Source organism: Callorhinchus milii, unplaced genomic scaffold (genome assembly GCF_018977255.1).
Source record: "Callorhinchus milii isolate IMCB2004 unplaced genomic scaffold, IMCB_Cmil_1.0 Scaffold3, whole genome shotgun sequence".
Taxonomy (NCBI): Eukaryota; Metazoa; Chordata; class Chondrichthyes; order Chimaeriformes; family Callorhinchidae; genus Callorhinchus; species Callorhinchus milii.
In genome coordinates, this window is record NW_024704744.1 from 79065172 (window position 1) to 79079352 (window position 14181).

Here is a 14181-nt window from a genome sequence, read left to right on the forward strand (position 1 = left end):
ATGATTTATAAATGTGCAAATATGTGTTCAATATCTGCAGTCAAAGGCAGCATCAAAACCTTTGGGAGAAAGATTTATATTGCTTTACCCATAAAGGGTTGATTTAGGCTGCATTTGAAATCATAATCTGTTGCCATATTTATTTGGGTTTGATTAATGTAAATCTATAGCCCCTACACAATTCTCATATTGCACATTCTGCACACTACCATTAGTTACCTACCAGCAACCAAGCGGGTGTCTTATCTGCTGCTGTTGCAGTTTTACAGAGGTAAAAGCATTGCATGTTGCCTATGGTGTGTTTTGCTAAAATCTGAAATACTTCACACAAAAAATCCTCCTTTAAGCTACATTACAATATTTGTGTTGTGGATTTATCCTTATGGTCTGTCAGCCTCAATAGGGAATTTATAGAGAGTTACCAATTGAAAGTAATTTTGCCTCAGGTCATGAAAACTACCTGTATAGTGTCTGTTGATACTCTACTGTATTTACAGAATGCCTAGGGTATATCTACTGTGGTAAATTTGTTAGAAGTAAAAGTAATACTTGTGTATACAAGTGCCGTTTTGACATGGGAAAAATAGGGTACAAAGAACATTTTTGATATGTTGCATAGGATTTTAAAGGGAGTACGATTGAAAGGGAAATTTTGTTCGATCTAAATTGTTCCCCAATATATTTTTAAAATAAATTATAATTGTAACAGTTCAATGCTATTCTAATTCAACATTCAGATAAGTAACTGGCAGTCATGTTTTCCCATCTGAAAATGCGCAAACCACTGGTTCTCTGATTGGTACTCTGGTTATCATCACTAATCTGTACAAATCTGCATTCAAATCTGTAGTCAAGGTAGCCAGCTTTACCCTTCGATTGAACCACTTTGTCATTTGATCACTGAAATATCCTTTTGGTTTTGAATTGATATTAATAATAATCCTTGTGTTTGATATAGCACCTTTTAAATCAGCAGGGGATCTCAAAGCACTACACAGATTTTTCTCTGATGAATTCTGAAACTAACGATTGAAAAGTGGACACGTACCTCCAAATTGAATTAGAGTTACATTGCATTGACAATTGTTTTCAAACATCGCAATTTTTCGTTATATAGTAGTCATTTAGGATTAGTATTAATACTGAGACATATTTACATTGTGGAGTTTTCAAATCTATATTTTAATATCATACCATATCGAATTCAATTTAAAATTTCGGATATATCTATGTGTATTGTTTTTATTTTACAGGCTAAATGCATATATCGAAGAGGAAGTTCAGCGACGACTAGCAGAAAAGGAGAAAATACAGACAAAATATGAAACGCATAGTACAAATGATGCATTTGACTTATCCTCTTCAATGGACATATCGCAGGTCTGTACTATATTATCGCTCACTGCCTCAACTCTCAGACATACTTCAAAATAAGTGGATTTAACTGCTAAACTAGCTGCATTGGTTGAAGCAAACTTCGATCTTTTTTTAAGAAGTGCAGATTCTAAAAGCATTCATTCAGAGTGGCATGACAGCATATTTATATCATGGAAGTGCCTTCTCAAATCAAAATCAATGGAGGTGGAACATGAGGACTTGATATCCAGTCTTTTGACCTTATGTGCCAAAAACCAAGGGACCAAATCCTCTAGGAACGAAGGACTGATGATTGCCACACAATTAAACACTTATGTTATAGGATGTAGATAGTTTGTACTGTTATTTGGCTCACGTGGCAAGAAACCTATTTTCCTAGATGGGGAAGTTGTAGATTTCAGCTCAGGAATTGACAAATATCCTGTATATATCTAGGTTGAACTTTTAAACTTTGTGAAGATTTGAGCTTCCAATAGTTGATGTGTTAATCAACTTCATTGAGTGATTAGACAACTCGTGTCGGCTAATTATCTTTAGTGGAATTGATGGTGCACTTCAGTATAGGAAGGATACAGAGTGGGGAATTATGGCTTATAGGATTTATTGAATTTATCCCAAGAGTGAAAAGCAATTTAGAATTTAAAATGGCAAAATCTTTCTCTCATTCTGTTTACATTTAAGTCTTCAGTTTATGTGTGTTTCATTATTTTACCATTATTGAAGAATTTAACCAGCATTGAGAGTACTGCACAATCGCTTATTATATTATGAGATACTGTACAATAGTATTATGTTATGAGATACCTCTTAGCTGCCTACAGTAAAGTAGTGAACGCCATCATGAAAATCTTAATCTTAGGGATAATATTGTTATATTTTTAATGCCCTTAACAGGAAGATGTTGCAGAGGTCGACTTTCCTCCTTGGGGGGGCGGTGGTGGGGAGGGAGAAAAACAGGGTCTCCTTGGAGCTGAACTGGCTCCAAGGTCACATACTTGGCAGCGGAATGTTGCAATTGAGTTAACGCTCTTTGAGAGTCTCGGTATTCCAGCTCCTCAGCCAGGCAGATCCGCAATATTCCAAGACATTGCTAATGACAGTCCCGCCAGTCTGGCTCATCAGTAGGACTTTGAGGGGCAGACCAATCCCTAGGAGCAGGGATTCTTCCCACTCAGCTCTTGTTAACTGTGTAAGCCAAAGCCCGAATAAGAAGAGGTGTCCTAGATGGACAAGCAATGGGAAGCTTGCAAGACAGTGCTTTCAATGGCAATGGGTTTTAGCTAGTTAAATTCTAGCAGTTTCTCAACGCATATTCTGGGGTCCCCAAGCCTTGGCTCTTCCATGTGCCTAATATTCTCTGGAATAAGGTGAGCAAGATGCGTCCCTCCAGGGCAAGAGTGAGCATTCCATTCCAATACGCCAGAATTTAATAATAACAATCCTTACATTTGATATATCGCCTTATCACATCTTCGAGACATCTCAAAGCACTTAACAACAACAAAATGACATTTGTATAGCTCCTTTCGTGTCAGGGGACGTTTCAAGGCGCTGGACAGACAGAGTTGCGGACCTGAGCCGAGGGTGGGGGAGGGCAGTGGGGGGAAGCAGGGAGGTCGAAAACGGTCGAAGAGGAGGGTCTTAAAGGTGGTGAGGGAGGGGGCGAGACAGAGGGACTGCAGGATGGAGTTCCAGAGTGTGGGTGAGGAGTGACGGAAGGCCCGCCCACCAATAGTGGGGCGAGCAAGACGGGGGACATGAAGCAGGCCAGAGGGAGCAAACAGGGTGGTAGGGGGTTAGGAGGTCGGAGAGGTAGGGGAGAGCAAGACCGTGGAGGGCTTTGAAGGTGAGAACTAGGATCTTGAACTGTATCCTCTGTGTAATGGGAAGCCAGTGGAGTCGGGCGAGGATGGAGATGATAGGGTCGTGGAGCCTGATGCGGGAGAGGTCACATGCTGCAGAATTCTGGATGATTTGCAGCCTGTGGAGGGAGGAGTTGGGGAGACCAACAAGCAGTGAATTTGCATAGTCGAGCCTCAATGTAATGAAGGCGTGTATGAGGGTTTCAGCAGCCTGCGGTGTGAGACAGTGTTGGAGCTGGGCGACGTTGCGGAGTTGGGGAAAGGCAGAGCAGGTCATGGCGCAGATGTGTGGTAGAAAGGATAGTTGAGGTCAAACAAGATCCCAAGGTTCCGGACTGGCTTAGTAAGGTGGAGTGTGCATCTATGGATGGTGATGCTGTCAGCGCCTGAGGTGAGGAGGCGCTGACGGGAGCCAATCAGAAGAGCCTCGTTCCTGTTGAGGTTCAACTGAAGAAAGTTAGTTCTCATCCAGGACTTGATGTCTGACAGACATTCTGGAGTCCTGAAGTCAAGAGTGGAGGCAGAGAAGTAGAGTTGGGTGTCATCCGCATACATGTGGAAGTTGACCCCATGTCTGCGGATGATGTCACCAAGAGGGGGAGCCTACAGATGTTGAAGAGGAGGGGACCAAGGACAGAGCCCTGAGGAACGCCATACAAGACAGTCCGGGGGCTGGAGGTGAAGTTGTTTGAGGAGATCAGGTGCAGGTGGTGTGAGAGGTATGATCTGAACCAATCAAGGACAGCGCTGTGGAGGTTGAGGTGAGAGGAGAGGCGGTGGATGAGGATAGAGTGTCGACGTTGTCGAAAGCAGTAGAGAAGTCAAGGAGGACGAGGAGGCAGAGAGAGCCCTGGTCGCAGACGGATAAAATGTGGTTTGTCACTTTGACCAAAGCTGCTTCTGTGCTGTGGGCGGCCCGGAAACCGATCGGAGGGGTTCGTGAAGGGAGTGGCGGGAAAGGAAGGAGCGAAACTGAGAAGCAACAACTTATTCCAGGACCTTGGAGAGAAGGGGAGGTTGGAGATATTCACAGAATATACGGGGAGGGGTGGGAAAAGACTTGTGTTAAGACTTGTGTAATCTAGTGTATGCAAAATAAATTTCCATGTTTAGGTGGGATGCATGGGACTCTGTTTTGTTTGGATACTCTTAAGAAGATAATGGGGTTTCTGTGAATGTCAGATGCCCAGCTGACCAAAAAATCATGCACAATTGAGTTAAAGTTAAACATAAGGTTATAGGTCTCTGACTTGATAAAAAGCCTGAAAAATGGAAATTGGTTTTAAATTGAATCTTGGGGTCACCGTGTGCAATTTCTGCTTTAACAGCCTGCAGGAAGACATAAGTGTGGTACTTGTCATAAACTGCCCAAATTCCATTAGTTTACCAAATTACCAGCTTGGGCACAAGTCTGAAAGATGCCTGCAGCACTGAGTGTTCCCTCTCCAAAAGGTTGATGGAGGCAGGTTTTCAGTGTCCCTGGAGACAGATGCTGAACCACAGCAACTGAAAATCAAGGTTGACTTATTGACCTTGCAGACAATTTTCTTTTCGGGGGAGAGTGAAAAGAATGAGATTTCATATATAAAAAAATAAGCCGGCAGCTTTTATCTATATTTAGGAGCTGTAAAGTTTCAAATTCAAAAATATGACCTTGGCTTGGGCGGAGGAGGGAGGAGTGTGAAGGGAGAAAATAGGGAGGGCACTGGCACTTGTGTAATCTCGTTTATGTGAAATAAATCCAAGACTTGTGAATAAAGTGTATTTTTTTTTGTGAAGTTGGCCTATACATCCGTCACTGGCAAATAAGTAAATCCTCTTTGGGCACTGCTGTGTTTTGGGCTTTCCATAGTATAGTGTTCAAATGTCAGCATCAAACTTTTACCCATTTGTGTAACTGGAAATTAAGCAAATCAAACAGACCAAATGTTTTGGAATATTTACTTTGCCACTTTTGTTTTCTATAAATTGCTTTGTTTTGCTGTGAAGTTGGTGTCTGATTTAGATAAGTTAATGCTTCTGTTGACATCGCAGCCTTATGTTTGCAATAATTTGCAAACAGAATTGAACATTTTAGTACTGATGAAAAGATGAAATCACATTGCAAAAGAATGTCTTGCATTACCTGTGTGGGCCTGAACACTTGTCTGGCCTGAAGAGCTATTTTTTCACTAAATGAACTCTGTGTCCTCATAACAAGCTGCATGAGTAGCACCCCAAGGCTAGATTCTAAAATGAGACAGCAGATCATTAGACAGATAAGATACCTATTGAACTGCAGTGATGGAACTTGTCGACAGATCTGCTCATCTCCTTTGATGATAACAGTGAAACAGGCTTTCTAAAACCAATTACTGTTTTGGAATGGAGGGTGGCAGAGAGAAATGAAACTTAGCCAACTGTACATTTTTGACCCTTTTCAGGAAAATGGAAGTCTTCACAACGGCCAGATCCAGCGAAAACTGAAATATGAGGTAGGTTTTTTTCTAAATTTGCTGAAATTCCTTTCCACTAAAATGCATGTTGTTTAGCTTTTTGGGGGATAAATGTTCTAGTCCTGATTCATTAGATCAATTGTTTAGTTTGCATATTGATTTATCCAGTTAAAAGGGCTGTGCCATCTCAGGCTTATGAGTTTGACAAAGTCCCATAGTGTTGTCGCTAATGTGTTTGAACAGTCAGATCTGTTGCCATAGCAATGTTATTTGCATGGCACTAAATTCAGATCACTCAAGTCATAAGGTAGCAGCAAAAAATAGAATCACTTTGCAGTAAAAATCCTTTTGAGGCAATTTCATAGCTTTTACATTAATGTTGCACTTTTGAAACTAATGTATTTACAATGAACTTGCACATCCCATGCTTGATCTTATCCAGCAGCTATGCTGCAAACAGCACCACCCCATCTTTTGAGATTTGAACGTATTGTAACCAAGAAGCTACTGTTGCCACAGTTCTGCTATCTGAAATGTGTACTCGATTTTAAGCTTCAACTATATATGACACTAATTATTATAACTACATGATTACCAAACTGTGGTTCAGATGGACTTTTGGCAAGAAAAACAGTTTCAATCATGAGTTGAATTGATGTCTATAGGTGCAGTTTTGATTTGAAATGAATTTCATACCAATAGACATAGACATGTTTGATCTCAGATATGCATGTGCCTTACATTTCTTTAATTCCTAAATTTTCCTCTCCAGTTGATCATTAAATCTTAATTAAATCATCATATATGGTGACAAAGTCAACAGGTTCCTCCTTTCTTTTCTTTTTAATTGTTTCAAACAGAAAAAGCAAAGTCCTGTGCCTTGGCATAGCTTCCCAACCATTCCTAACGTAGGTGCTTACTGTTGTGTGAATGAACCCGAGATAAGACACTGGCAAATGCGTTGCATAAATCTTAAAGGAAATTCTGGTGTTTGGCCTTGTGATGGTGGAAATGCTAAACCTGTGTATGCTGAACCAGTACTACTAGAATTAAAAGACCAAGTTGCACAGCAAACAAATGTATTTTCTGCTGACTGCACTGCGCCTAATGTGCCGGCGAAAACTGAACAGATTTCAAGAATGAAAACATGGCAGAGAAATGCTGTTTGCAATCCATATATGGGAAAGAGTTGTGCGAGATATCAGTGTAGAATTCAAAGCATTGATAATGATGATGTCCAATTAAGGATAAAGAAACATGCATATGGCAAACAGATTCAGAAAAACATGGAATGGGGATGCAACTGCTCCTGGGTTGAGACTTCTAAGGCTGTTCTGGGTTTTTCACAGATGCATTTAGATGAGACTTGTAGTGCTTTCCATGACATCCAGCAAATGGGATTTAAAACTGTGCATGGCTTAGGAAAGAACAATGTGTTATCAGAAATCCTTACACAGAAGTGCTGCTGTCCTCCCAACGTATCTTGCAAGAGTCTTGTCGGACATCCATCAGATTCCTATCTGTGTGTGAGAAGCTTCGATAAAGCCAGAAGAAGCACCCCAGATATTGAATCTTCAAACATCAGACAAGAACAGAGCTATGGGCCAACTTACTTTTTCAGTAAACTGGCTCGTCCATATAAAGATGCATGCCACGAACTGCAGAACTATCAGAAGGTCATCAAGCAGGTTAGGGCATTAAAGTATCTGTTTGAGAAACGCCACTGGTATGCACAAATGTCATCGTTAATAAAAGACCTTTCATTTGTGAAGAAAATACAGCTGGAGGTAACCTTGAGTCCAAATTTGCAGCAACCACAGCAATGTTTTTCAGACACGTCTAAGCTCAGTATTTATGATTTGAGTCAGCCCTGGAGCATTAAATCATCTGGCAGCAATGTTAGTGAAGAAAATGTACTGAAGTTCCCAGTAATGAAACAGCCATTAGGTTCTCCTGAAGGTTCAGTTGGCATGAATGAAGAAAATTTTGAAGACGTTCATGTGTTAAGACAAAGATTAGTACAGTTCCCAGATGATCTCTGCCTGCTTCAAGCTGACCCCATACAAAAAATTCTGGAGATGCTACAGTTTAGCTTACCACAGGCTGGTATTGGAAATGCACGTCTGATAGGAATATACTGGTTAGCTGCAGCTAATTGCTTAATGCCAGATCCACAGCCTGCTTCCATCTTCTTGTTTGACTCAGCTCTATATGTTGTAGTGTCAGCTACGAATTGCCAGCAAGGAAACAACGGTCGCTCTCTGGCAATTTTCCATATTCTTCATCTTGAAACTATTAAAGAAGTTCAGGTTAACTTTTGTGGTCAGGGACTTCGGCTCCTTGGCACCACTGAGGAAAGTATCTTAACAATTGTTACATTCAACAAATACCTTACGCAACAGATTTGTTGTGACCTTGTCAGTGTTCTGACCGTCGCAGATGCTGAAAGTAACTTTTTAAGCCACCCACTTCTAAAAGGGGATTTGATGCAACTTTCATTGGGTTGGAAATCTGAGACCATCGGGTTCATGCTAGCCAATAGAGTACAGTTTTCTAGCAAGTTCAGGAATACACTCGCTGATCTTGTCTATTTCATCCATGGAAATATGTTGGAAAATAAACTTCCCCTGGCAGATGTCGATGTAATCTTTTACACTACGGTGAGGTTAGAAGACGACACTAGAACATCTACTGCCCTCTTTAAGTCATTGGTTCTCACTAATACACACATTGGCCTTCTCAGGGAAGATGTTGTATTTTATCCTATTCCTAGAGGTGTTTACACCTTACCAACAAGGTCACAATTTGACAAGATTGACCTTTTCAGGCTCACTGACTTAAGAAGAGTGTTTGTGTATGACCATGGTTGTTTTCACAAAATCGACCTCTTATTTACCAAAATAAGTGCAAAAGAGTCTAACACTGAAATGGGTTGTAAAGAACATGCTTCAAAATGGAAAACAAAGGATCAGAAAATCATTCCATTTCCACATCCAGAAGAAGGAAATATATCAACAGAAATTTTGAAATTAGCTTTTGGTGCAAAGGAAGAAGCTGCTGCGTTAATTAGGCATTTATCTAGAATTTAGTCTAAGTTAAAGAACATTGCCAGAATCAAATAAAAACACATTGAATTAAGTTTGAACTTAAAAGATGTAAGAGTTTCAAGAATTTAGGAGAACATTTCTGAATTCTGAATTGATAGATTTATTTAAAATGGGTAAAATAATACCATTGTATGAAAATAATTTATTTAAAAAATAATGGCAAGCTTTGTGGTTTTAGCACTGTTAAGCAGTTTGCCCAACACACTAACATCGGGGACCAACCTATGTCTAATACTTTCTGGAATTAGGTAAGCAGGGTGCATCCCTCCAGGGAGAGAGTGCACATTCCTATCTGGACAGGGTGTAGGTGGCATACATATTTGGAACTCTAACTGATTTGAAAACTCTCAAGCAGGATGATGGGTTTCCGTATGGTTATTAGACCGTATGGTCTTATTTTCAAGAGATAATCACAACAGGTTTGTTTTAATAAATCAGGCTTATGGTTTTGGCAGTGGAGGAAGATTTTTCTAAAGGTGGGGGAAAAGTTTAGATCCCGATATCTTCTCCCCAGTTCCTGTTGGTTTCCCTCCACCAGTAGTATCAGAAGGTAAATCTGCTCCCAGACAACAACAATAAATTGCATTTGTATAGCAACTTTCACGTCAGGAGGGTGTTGAAGGAGGCAAGGGAAGGAGTAAGCCGAAGCGACTGTGAGATAGAGTTCCAGAAGATGGAGACAGCGAGGCTGAAGGCCTGACCACAGATGATGGGGCGTGCCGGGCAGGGGCATGGAACAGGCCAGAGCCTGCTGAGCGGAGAAAGCGGAGGGGTCGATATGGCATTAGCAGGTCATAGAGGTATGAAGGAGCAAGGCCATGGATGGCTTTTGTCATTACTGCTGTAATCTGTGACCAACCTGGGGACAGCTGCTCATGGTTTCATCAGAATTCATGCAGTTTTTAATTCATATATGATACAATTTCACTGTACATATTTACTAATATGAAAAGTTGAAATTGAGAACTATGGAAATACATATAATTTTTTCTATTTGTATTTATGGTTATCCCAGTATTTATGATTACAATGCAAAGTTTCTTATGCTTCTGATTTAAAATGTTACAAATGCTGCCGTTACCTTAAATTTCTTTCTAAATATTTTGAATGTGATGTTACACTTATTTTCCAATGTGATTTATAAATGCAGTTAAATAAAAAAATTTAGAAATAATGCTGTATTATAGATTAAAACATTAAAAGTCATTTGCAAGGCAGTGCAGTTGGCTGCCGTGTTTCACTCACATCTCAAAGCGCTTTGAGGCATCTCAACAATGTGATATTATATCAAATACAAGTATTATTGTTGTATATGGAATACATACTTTACGCACTAAGTGGAAATTACAAGTGAGAAAGAAGATTGCTATATATAAATTGAGTTTTGATTCATCAAGTTAATTAAAGATTAATTATTACAGTTGTAATGATTGTGGCTAAACCACAATCTATGTGGACCACAGATTTAGGAATAACAAAACCACTTGGTAATATTTGCACTTTCCGTGTATAAAAGTATTTTATATCTTTAAGTTTCAATGGAGTATTTTTATACTGATACCAGATACAGTTTAACGTATGATTGCAAACATGAAACACCAACACGCACTTGCTGGGCTGAATTGCCTGTTTCCACGCTTTATATAATTGAAAGATACAATATTGCAATTGCAATAATGTTTCCTGTGGTTTTGTGAGCCATGGGATATCTTTAATTGTACAAATATTTGAAAACAGTTAGTTGCCTTATGAGGTAGAAATTGTTGAGCCTTATATTGTATTAAACTACCAAATTAATAGAATGAGATAAAAAAATTGTGTTTTAAGTGGATTTAAAATCTCAGATAACAAGCATGTTTTTCTGCATAATAAAGCCATATGTATTATAATTGATGTACATGTTTTTATTTAACAGCCAAATAAATCTATGCAAGCAGCAACTATCTCTCTCTCTCCCCTCTCTCTCACTGTTCCTCCTCTCTCTTCGTTTGCTCATCTTTTATTTCCTCCTATCCTTTCCCAATCGAGAGAGAAAGCGGGTTATTTTATCTAAGCTGCTCTTGAGGTAATCATTGCAAGTGAGCGGCAATGTGGCTCAAACGACATTTGTTAAAAAAATCTCCTTCTGAACAAGCATTTTGCCAATTTAGTGCCAATGTCAGGAAATCTGACTGAGATTGGGAAACCAAAATGTGGGATTTGAAGCCATTCAGGTGTGCCATGCTGCTCTGTGATGGGAGTGTATTGTGCACTCGAGGAGTCCTGAACCTTCAGATGTTTAAAGACACTTAAATGTTGCACATCCAAGGGTGGAACCTCATCTCCAGCTCTAAAATTTAAATAATTAGCGAATTGTGAACAGTATATATTGGTTTTGTTAGTCAGTAATCATCTTGTGCACAACCTCTCTCTTTCATGGAGTCCTGTAGCATATTGGTTAGAGAACACGCCTTGCATGTGAGAGGACCTGGGTTTGATTCCCAGGCAGGGTAAATTTCCTTACTACACAAACAACTGTTTACCTAGCACTCAGTAAGAACCCGATTGTTAGTCGATTGGCGGATCGCTATCTGGAGATAATAATACCTTCAGAAAAAAAAATTATTTGATCACTCAATCCCACGATTGTTTATGGGAAATTGCTGTGCGCAATTATCTGCCACATTTCGCCCACAAAACATACAATCAATTCACTTTATACGTTATAGTCTGTGAAGTGCTTTGAGACTTCTCAACAACGTGATAAGGCGCTATTATCAAATACAAGAATTATTATCATAATCTATCCCCAATGATGGATATGGTTGACACGAATGCTGTGATTTACAATCTGTGATCAGCTGTTTAGAAATATATTTTTTTGCAATCCTCATTGTGTTGGTAAACTATTCAGAATCATTTGACTGTGGATTGATTTGTAATACTTCCAATGTTAATGATTTATGGAAGTGTGTGCTTGTACATTCGTGTAGAATTTGATTCTACAGTGGTCATTTGCCTTAGAATGTACAGCTGATGCCTAATAAATGCCTTGGAGTTTCATTTTTCTGCATTTTGTTTATGGGTTTAGAGTTCAGTGTGATTTATTACTTATAATTCCCTCACATTGGTATCTTTGCATTTAATATACAAAAATTATGAGGTACAGAATTGTGGAGATGTGGCCATAAAACAAATCCAAAATTCAGGTTGCTGTCATACTATAAATTCCAAATTGTCTGAAATTCAGTATTGAATTAGTGGTGTATGATCAGAATTTATGAGTGGAATTTGTGCCCAAGTTGCTATCCCTGGATCAGACTCAATTGAAAAATCTATCATCAACCAAGTTGCACCTCTTTCTTCCCCCAACCACCTGCTAACTAGGTTCAACACTGTGTGAATGCAGCTAGAGAAAATATGTGACATGTAATATTCAAAGCACTGTTACACATACATAAAATGCATTGACTTGTAAGTATATACCTCATAGTGGCAGTTTCTTTTTAATGATGCGTAAGGTACACAGTAGTAGTAGTGGTATGTTGCTGTTGGCAATAAAAATGAAACTGCAGCATCGGTGTACAGGTCTGATGATCCAAGACATTCGCCTTGAGTAAAATTCCATAAAGGCTGGTCATAAATTCTTCAATGAGCTTTGATATACACTGTAATTCAGACAGATTTTACATTATCACTCATTGGCTCCCTTCAACATTTTCTATTCTACAGCACTGAAGCCCTCAACCTCCCCAGCCTATCCCTCGTCTGTGTGTTTCGTCCCCTCCCGACCCGACTTATCAATTGCCCTCTTTGAGGTCTCCCCAGCTCCACCACGCACAGGATCCTGATGATCCAAAACCCCACCGCCTGCATTCACCCGTACTAAACTCCGTACCCCCATCACACCAGTTCTGGCCAGGCTCCACTTGCTCCCTATTTCAAGATCCTCACGCTCGATTTCAAGTTGCTTCATGACCTGGCACCTCCCTACTTCTCGGCTGGCTCCAGCCTTCTGTATGTCCCAATGCCGTCTGTTGGTGGATGCTATTTCAGCCTCTATGCCCCAAAACTCTGGAACACTTTCTCTAATCCTCCGTCTTGCCCCTTCCAACTCTTCTTCAGCTTGTGCCTGAAGGCCTTCCTACTCGACCGTGCCTACCGTCACCTCCCCCTCCCCCCGGCTCAGTGTCGTGCTCCGCCACTGTCAAGCACTCTGGACACTACCCTGCGTGAGGGTCGCTATATAAATGCAAGTTGTTATTATTAATTTGCCTCTGAAGGCAATTAGTTCACATAAAATGAGCAGTTTGTCACCTCCAGATTGAGCAGTGCCCCACCCAGAATAGGATCTCCAAGTGCCTCCATGTAGCAAATAGAGCAATTTTTTGTGTCTGAGACATCCATAACATCGATACAAAAATATTGCGCTAATTTTTGGATATTTGTGAACCCATGTTGCATTTTCTTTGTCCACTTGCCAAATAATAACAGCAGGATCGCTAATAAACCTGACACAGCTTTATTCCTGGCTTATTTTTTGTAAATGGAGGGAGGAGTTGGGGAGGCCGACAAGCAAGGAGTTTGCATAGTCAAGCCTTGACATAATGAAAGCATGTATGAGGATTTCAGCAGCCTGCGGTGTGAGAGAGTGGCGGAGCCGGGCGATGTTGCGGAGGTGGGGGAAGGTAGAGTGGGTCATGGCGCAGATGTAGGTCGAAAGGATAGTTGAGGGTCAAACAAGATCCCAAGGTTCCAGACTGGCTTAGCAACGTGGAGTGTGCAACCATGGGTGGTGATGCATGTCACTGCCTGAGGTGTGGAGGCGCTGACTGGAGTCAATCAGGAAAGCCTCGGTCTTGTTGACGTTCAACTGAAGAAAATCAGCTCTCATCCAGGACTTGATGTCTGACAGACATTCTGGATAAAAGGATGTTCATGAAGGGAGTTGCGGGAGAGGAAGGAGCAAAGCTGGGAAGCAACAACTCGTTCCAGGACCTTTGGAGAGGAAAAGGAGGTTGGAGATGGGGTGGTAGTTTGAGAGTAGAGATGGGTCCAGGGAGGGGTGGGAACAGTACCAGTGGACAGGGAGAGGTTTATGATGTCTGTGAGTAGAGGAGCGAGGAGGTGAAGCTGGGAGGTAAGGAGAGGGGTAGGGATGGTGTCGAGGGAGCCGGTGGTCGGTTTCATCCAGGTTGTAGTGGTGGTGAGAGAGCAGTGAGAGACAGGTTCAAAGGTGTGGAGGGGCAGATGGGGAGGGTGTAGTAGACGGAAGGCCAGAGGCAGCTGAGCAGATACCCTCGACTTTGGATTCAAGGAAGTCCAGCCTTGCAGTTGGCATTAGAAATAAGGATGGGCGAGGCGTGAGAGGGTGGGCGGAGGAGCCGGTTGATGGAGAAGAGAAGCTTTCCTTGGCCTCCA

General features: G+C 40.9%; 1 protein-coding gene across 4 annotated transcripts in view; it reads left to right on the top strand.

Annotated features, from left to right (window-relative positions):
• The window catches only part of kif16ba (kinesin family member 16Ba), a 129261-nt gene that overhangs the window by 70924 nt on the left and 44156 nt on the right, over positions 1–14181 (top strand). For 2 of the 4 annotated variants that reach the window (XM_042333186.1, XM_042333187.1), the window contains 3 exons: positions 1254–1380; positions 5663–5713; positions 6535–8817. In XM_042333186.1, the coding sequence (XP_042189120.1) occupies positions 1254–1380; positions 5663–5713; positions 6535–8763 (2407 nt within the window). In that variant the 3' untranslated portion in view covers positions 8764–8817. Of the gene's footprint in view, positions 1–1253; positions 1381–5662; positions 5714–6534; positions 8818–14181 lie in introns of those variants that run through there. The other 2 variants (XM_007892286.2, XM_007892287.2) reach the window with 1 other exon arrangement.